Source organism: Myotis brandtii, unplaced genomic scaffold (genome assembly GCF_000412655.1).
Source record: "Myotis brandtii unplaced genomic scaffold, ASM41265v1 scaffold181, whole genome shotgun sequence".
NCBI lineage: Eukaryota > Metazoa > Chordata > Mammalia > Chiroptera > Vespertilionidae > Myotis > Myotis brandtii.
This window is the reverse complement of record NW_005356712.1, coordinates 2,544,362-2,552,140: the sequence shown is the minus strand read 5'-3', so window position 1 is coordinate 2,552,140 and position 7,779 is coordinate 2,544,362. Positions and strand designations below refer to the sequence as shown.

The 7,779-nt window shown below is 37.2% G+C and overlaps 1 protein-coding gene across 2 annotated transcripts in view; it reads right to left on the bottom strand.

The window, feature by feature from the left end:
* Window positions 1–7,779, bottom strand: part of TAOK3 (TAO kinase 3) — a 142,227-nt gene that overhangs the window by 51,244 nt on the left and 83,204 nt on the right. For both annotated transcript variants that reach the window (XM_005863779.2, XM_014537693.1), the window contains 2 exons: window positions 3,310–3,403; window positions 1,532–1,613 (listed from right to left, as the gene is read on the bottom strand). In XM_005863779.2, the coding sequence (XP_005863841.1) occupies window positions 1,532–1,613; window positions 3,310–3,403 (176 nt within the window). The remainder of the gene's footprint in view (window positions 1–1,531; window positions 1,614–3,309; window positions 3,404–7,779) is intronic.

Below are 7,779 nucleotides of genomic sequence, written 5' to 3'. Positions count from 1 at the left end.
TCCTGTTCGCTTCAAGCTGCCTGGCTGCCGGCCGCCATCTTGGTAGGCAGTTAATTTGCATATCGCCCTGATTAGCCAATGGGAAGGGTAGCGGAGGTACGGCTAATTACCATGTTTCTCTATTATTAGATAGGATTGCTTATGATTTTAATATTATGTTTTAATTTTTCTACTCCATTTCTTTCTTTATTTCTGCCCACTTGCTTTTTATATCCTTTTGTTGTCTATTGCCTCAAAATTCAACTTTGAATCCTGGTAGTATATTCTTCTTCGAGGTTTTGCCCCGCTTAATTTTAATACAGTCCAAAGTTACTACTTTTTCCCTTTATGGTAATGCTTTTCATGCCCTTTTAAAATATCTTTGCTTACTTCAAAGTAATAAAGATACCACTTTATCTTGTATTATGATGTTTTGTTCTGGTTGCCATTTTTCCCTCTATATAGAAATGTGGAGCTGTTGCTAAGACATACAGACTAGCTCATATCTAGAACATGTGATGGCTCTATACCAAATGAGAGTTAGGTAGAGTTCTCTGCCCTGTTACTTCTGTCACCCTATTAATGTGGCCTGTGACCTATATGAAAAAAAAACACATTTACTTTTGGGTGGAAAAACTAGTCCACTTCAGACCTACCTCTTCAGGAACACTAAAAGCCAGAAAATGATAGAGAAATGTTTACAGAGTTCTAAGAAAAAGAAAATGGAAACCAAGAATTTGTGACCTAGCCAAAGTGGCCAACATCTTTAAACTTCACTAATTTAGGCAATACAATCCTTCAGAGTTTTTGTTAAAACAAACAAGAGTGGAACAACATGCATACAGAAAAAGGTTGAAGAAATCTGGACTATTTTGTGGCAAAGAAAAGGTATTTATATTTTTAAAGATTTCCACATATTTCACTAATATAGACAGAACATATCACCTATGTATAAGGTCTATAATAAAATGTTACATGAAAAAAGATGCTCAAATATATGATGTTTAAATCAAATGAATGCAGTTAACATGGTACTCTTGTCATCAACATGGACGATGGAATGCTATGCTAACTTCACTGCCTGATGATTTGGCAACAACCTAAGTGAAAAATCTCCGAGTTGTCATTTAAACCATTGGCAGACACTGTCCTGAAAGTTTGTACAGATATTAGCCATAGGAATATCACAATAATGACCAGAGCAAAGAGACATATTCTTTGGCAAAAGTCAAAAAAAGGGTTGGGTGTAGGGAAAACTCTTCATAGGGAATACATGTATGGCACATACATTGAGATAATCATGCTATTTCTATGGCTAGCTACTATCTCTGGATAAATGACAAGGCAGCACCTTTTAATCCAGTTTGTCATGATGAGTTGCCACAGGAATGATTTACTATGTTCCACTACAACGTGACTTTAAATTCCCCTCTTAAATAGAAATTGAAAAAATTATTTTATTAACCAATGTCACCCCAATAAATTCAATAAAAATAAATACATACATAAATAAATAAGTTTAAAAGGTGAAAAAAAGAAAAGAAAAACTTACCCGTAATAGTTCCGCTGACGTTGGTCTTTCCTGAGGTATTTTCTGTAAGCAGTAATCAACAAATCTTCTAAAAGAGTCAGTCCTGTGTGTGCAAATACATTAAAATAAAAAAAATCAAGGTTTGTAGAACACATGGCTCACTTAAAAAAATTTTCATTCCAGGGAAAATTTTACATTTTAGATGTTTAATAAAACATTTTTGGAATATCAGAATTAAATGTTCAAGTTTATGACATCTAAAATTAATTATTTTGGCTAATGAATGTGAATAATTCACGTTAATCAACACACAGACATTTCTTAATATATAATAAAGGTCAAATCATAATATATATATATCAGAAAGTGAAAATACTGTATTTACATGTAATAGTTTTAAACATATTTTTCTCCCCAAAGATTATAACTCTCATAAGTCTCAAGCCTATATTTTTCATGACCAGTTGGTAACGCCTCCATCACCCACAACCTATAACCAGGTAGTACATTTGAAGCATAAAAGTCAGAAAATCTAGGAATATGCTTCCTGGATAAAAATACTTCCTGTCTTGAAAATTCCATTTTGTCTACTCTTCTTTAAAATTGCCCTTTTTCTAAAACTCTGTGGCCCAAATAGTTATCAAAATGTCATAATGGCCCTGGCCAGCAGGCTCAGTGGTTAGTGGTTCTCAACCTGTGGGTCGTGAACAATGAAAATACATCCTGCATATCAGATATTTACATTACGATTCATAACAGTAGCAAAATTACAGTTATGAAGTAGCAACGAAAATAATTTTATGGTTGGGGGTCACCACAACATGAGGAACTGTATTAAAGGGTCGTGGCATTAGGAAGGTTGAGAACCACTGGAGAGCATCAACCTGTACACGGAAGGGTCATGGGCTTGATTCCGGTCAAGGGCACATACCTGCGTTGCAGGTTCTATCCCCACTCCAGTTGGGGCACATATGGAAGGCAGCCAATCGATGTGTCTCACATGTTTCTCTCTCTCTTCCTCCCTACTCTCCCAATCCCCCTTTTCCACTCTAAATATCAATGGAAAAATATCCTGGGGTAAGGATTTTTAAAAAATCATAATGTTTAGCAAGGAACATTACATTTTTGGAATATAATATATGTTCTGTCTCAATAGATTTAAATATACAGATAGTAAAGAAACGGCACCTGGAAAAATAATGATATCAAATGGTACTTTATCTCTGTTTAGAAGTGGTAAGAGCTGAAATGATCAATACAAGACTGTCTTGACTTGAGACTCTAGTTGTTAGGAAGGTGTCAGGGCATGTTTCCTGTAGAATTTCAGTTACTATCTACACACATTAAGAACACAGTACAAGCCACAGTGAGGGCAGAAATAAAATGTGTGTGTGTGTGTGTGTGTGTAGTTAATGCCAACGTCACTCTATAATGTATGATGAAGAAATGAAATGGGATGTGAGGGTGATCTGGCTGCACCATCTGTCACTCCATTGATCACCAGGGTTGATTTGGCTGATCTGGGTGGCTAGGCGGGTGTCCTCCTCCTCCCTCACTGATCCAGGCGCGTCCCTCCCAAAGCTGTGCGCTCCGTGGAAGAGGACGACCTTCCCCCTAGAGGAGAGGACTGGTTTTTGGTCAAGGGTATATGAGTAGCTGCGCTCCCCTGCTAGAACCTCCAAACAAGCTCTCAAGAAATTAAACGCTTTCCAGGTCAGATATTTAAAATGAAATGTAATGAAAGTGGCAAATACATATGGCAATTTTCCTAGAGATTTAAAATCATAGCAGAATCTTACCATTCATTAGACTGTAATGTTGGGGAGTCATTCTGGGCAATGTGATACAAGGCACTCATTGCATTCATGTTGAAAAGAGGGGGTTTCCGTTCCGCTGAAAGGAAAAGAAACATGATAAAGCAGCTCTTGAAAGAAATCAGGCAGATAGGGAAATAAGAAACTATGAGCAAAGCTTTGCTGCTAAACTGATAACTTGTTACTGTCATCATGCCACATAATCCACTTATTTTAATCGCTTAGGTCAACCTAGAATAGCCATTCAAAAGAAGCTGCTGAACATCTTAATGTACACTAGCAAAGCTCCTAACAGATCCATTCTAGAGAGTGAAAAAAATCTTATTATGTTTTTCACATATCTTCAACAGGCTAGTCTTTGCCTATCTTCTCACAATAGGTATGAATATTGTGAACTCTGAAAAAGGGGCTATGTACAAATCCTGACAAGCTCAGTGACCAAAAGTTACCACACACAATGATGATCCGAAGTTACCACACACGATGATGATGTGATCATAAATTACTAAGTAGGCAGGGCATGGTGGGTAGTCAAGCCCTAGACCTATAGCTTCCGTAGTATAAGTGAGCCCTGTCCATTGTTCTTGTGCATCTATATTGACATACCTTTGAAATGCCAAAGTAACCTTCTCTTCTAGACCCCCTTGGAAGTTTAACCGCCCTCACAAGAGCAGGTACACCAAAACTCTTACCTTATTGCCCCCATCCCACTGTTAATTACTGTAAATGTTAACTAACCTATACCCACCAATGTAAAAGAAGTATGTGTTTCTACATTTTGCTTTTTATCCAATACCAGAGATTTCCCCACTTTGTTTTCTCCTGCCTCCTTAATCTACCTTCCTTATGTTTTCTTTCATATAACCTTCCTTATGTTTTCTCCTTTGATTCTAAATGTATAAAAAGAACTGCCAAACTGTCATTCTCTGGAGCATTTTCTAAATCCATTGAGATTTTGCTTCTGGGCATATCCTCAGTTTGGCTTAAATAAACTCTAATAAATTCATGACATTTTTCTATAGGTTTAGACGTTCTTATGTGAACAACATCATGTGTATGTGTTTCAATTAAAAATGTGTATTCATTGAAAAAATTCAGAAGGCACAGAAAAGTAGAGTGAAAAAAATATTATAAAATGGAACTTTTTTTTTTGAGAGAGAGACACACATCAATGTGAGAGAAACATCGATCGGTTGCCTCCTGTATGTGCCCAGACCGGGAATAGAACCCCCAAACTTTTGGAGTAGCGATGATACTCTAACCAACCTAGCCACCTGGCCAGGGCATAAAATGGAACATCTTAAACATCACTAACACAGTATGAGAAATAAAATAATTCAATTCCATAAACACTGTTTGAAGGATCACGTAGGCCAGAGAACTGGTATGGGATGGGGTAGAGGGGACTGGGAGAGAGGAGGAGGAGGAGAAGAAATAAACAAGGCCTGGTCCATCCCATTCTAAAGAGAAGCTCAGTGAATCAAGTATTAATGGAAGATTTACTCTATCAGAACCTGCCAGATCTCTTCTTTGGAATTCCTACAGCTCTCTTTTAGTTTACTGCTCATTTGGCATGTGCTCACCTATTGCATTTACATAAACAAACATTTTTTTAAAAAGACAAGCATAAGCTCTAAGAGCAAGATCTTATAACGCAAATACTTTTATTATTTTATTTATTTCCTGAGAATATGTAATAAGATGCTATTTACATATCAGGTGCTCCATATGTTGACCAAAGGAAAGAAACAAGGTTCTAGCTGAGTACAGTTAATTTTATGCCATTTACTAATTATTATGTCATAGGAGATAAATCACTATCTATTCTACTGTACTTATTTTATGCTAATGGATTCTTTATATAGTCCCAGTTTGTAATTCATCATCTGATCTCTAGTTTCATCAGGGCATTTTGTTTTTTAAGCAAAGATTCTCTATTAACCACTTTTAAAATAGTGAAGTGTGGGGGAGAGAGGGCCATTTACTAGAATAGCAGTGTCGACAATAAAAATAAAGTAAAAAAAATGGTAAATTAAGCTTATTCTATGCAATTCTAAGAAACAGAACAAGAACTAAAGGCAGCCGAAACCGGTTTGGCTCGGTGGATAGAGCGTCGGCCTGAGGACTGAGGGGTCCCGGGTTCGATTGCGGTCAAGGGCATGTACCTGGGTTGCGGGCACATCCCCAGTGGGAGATGTGCAGGAGGCAGCTGATCGATGTTTCTCTCCCATCGATGTTTCTGACTGTCTATCTCTCTCCCTTCCTCTCTGTAAAAAATCAATAAAATATATTAAAAAAAAAAAAGAACTAAAGGCAGAAGTAACAGGGACTTGAAATGAACAAGGTTGAGAGTAGTGAATTTTAAGTTATTGGCAATATGCAAGCAGAAGGCAACAATACTTATTCATCTGTGATACTTTGGAGGGGCTTCTTATAGTCTTGACTAAATGATCTCTGACACCTTTGAAAGTGTCTACAATTCTACAAATATTTATTAACCTCTCAACAGGATAGTTTATACGCACCAAATAACTACCAGTATTATAGGGACATGAACTCTTAATAAGTGGAAGTTTGAAAGTTGCATTATAGATACATGGAATTATATCTATTTCTAATGTAGAAGAGAGATAATTAGTTCAGATTTGTTTTATTTTTCAGGAGGTTGACTCTAGAAAGTTTCTAGAGCTTGGCTTTTTGACAACTTCTAGTATTTAAAGCCATCTAGAACTAGGATCACATCATGTAACCATCAATGACTTCCCATCATTCTTAGGACAAAGTCCAGATCCTTAAACATAGTTTATTGACCTTTATGAACATGACCCTGGCTAGCTACAGCACTTCAGTTTGAGAAACAATCTCCCCCACCCCCACTCTCCTCATGTAATCTTTTGCTTCACTGAAAGAACCAAGCTCATAGCCTCTCACACATGCTGCTTTCTCTGTCTGGACTCCCTTCTCACTCTTGTTTCCTAAACTTTATCTGGTAATTCTTGCCAATCCTTCAGGTTTTATCTTAAATATCATTTCATTTCTGCATTAATTTAATAAATATTTACTCCAGGGTCATTATATGCTTAAAATCACTTCCAAAAGGAAGCCTTTCCTGACCTCTCAGACTAGGTCTCCCATGAGATTTTGTCATTGCAAGTTATATTTTTCCTTTCTACCACCTATCACAACCATAATGAATTATTTGTGTAATTTTTTATGTGATGTGTGTCATCTTTGCTAATGTGTCCATGACAGCAGGGACAACATCATTTATGTTCATCTCTGCATTTCCTGTGCTGCCCACATATCTGCTGTTTATTCTTAGTGGCCAAAATGAGTAAATGAAGATAAGGCAAACTAAGGCAAAGAGAAACTTTATCAACAAAGAATCTTTGTGCAGCATGAAGTCACAAAGTGACTGAGAAGAAACCAAGTCTTGGGGCTGATGTCAGATACTATGGGATGGGTTCATTCTCTATCAGGATAGGAGCCCTCTCACTCACTGGCAAAAAATATAAAATTCAAGCCGCTCAGAAGAACACTGAATTGTACAAGAGAAACAGCAGGAAAGGGGGACTAAATAAAAAAGAAAACAGAAATTTAGGAAGAGGACGATGAATGGAGAAAAACAACATAACCCAGCTCGATGTTGCTCAGATTTGAAGTAGCATGGGGAGAACCTGTAAGTAATGGGCACTCTGTCCGTAAACAAGACAGGATAGTTGACCTCACAATGGCAGAATAGTTCTAGCACAGAGAAGTGTGTGATGAAAGGTATTCCAAACACAGGACAGCTCTATGATCTAGTTTCTGAGAAGCTTTTGCTAAATATTAATTTCAGATGGTCTCACATCTGTTCAAGTCCTCTGCCAGATGCAGCACATAAATCCTCTGAGTCATGGTGACAGGACTCATTGCTAATCCAGAATACTATAGAACAGGGGTTGGCAAACCATGGCCCAAATTCACCTAACAGCCTGTTTTTGTAAAGTTTTATTGGAACACAGCCACACCTATGCATTAACATATTGTCTTTGGCTGCTTTCATGCTATGTAGCAGAGTTGACTATTTATGATAGAGAAATGTATGGCCTGCAAAGCCTAAACCACTTATCTGGTCATTTACAGAAAGTTTGTCAGCCCTCACTATAAAATATAACTAGTGGCCCGGTGCACAAATTCATGCACATTGAAAGAAAACTAATTAGAAGAAATATTTTAATATCGCTATTCGCCTTTTCTCTATAACAGAAGTGTCAACCGAATTCACGATCGACAGTGACAGATCGAAACACATGCGTGTGATTGGCGCCAGAGAGAGCTTTATAAATATATATATATATCTACACTAATAAAAGAGAAACGTGGTAATTAGCGTACGACCGCTACCCTTTTCATTGGCTAATCAGTGAGTATATGCAAATTAACTGACAACCAAGATGGCAGCCAGCAGCCATG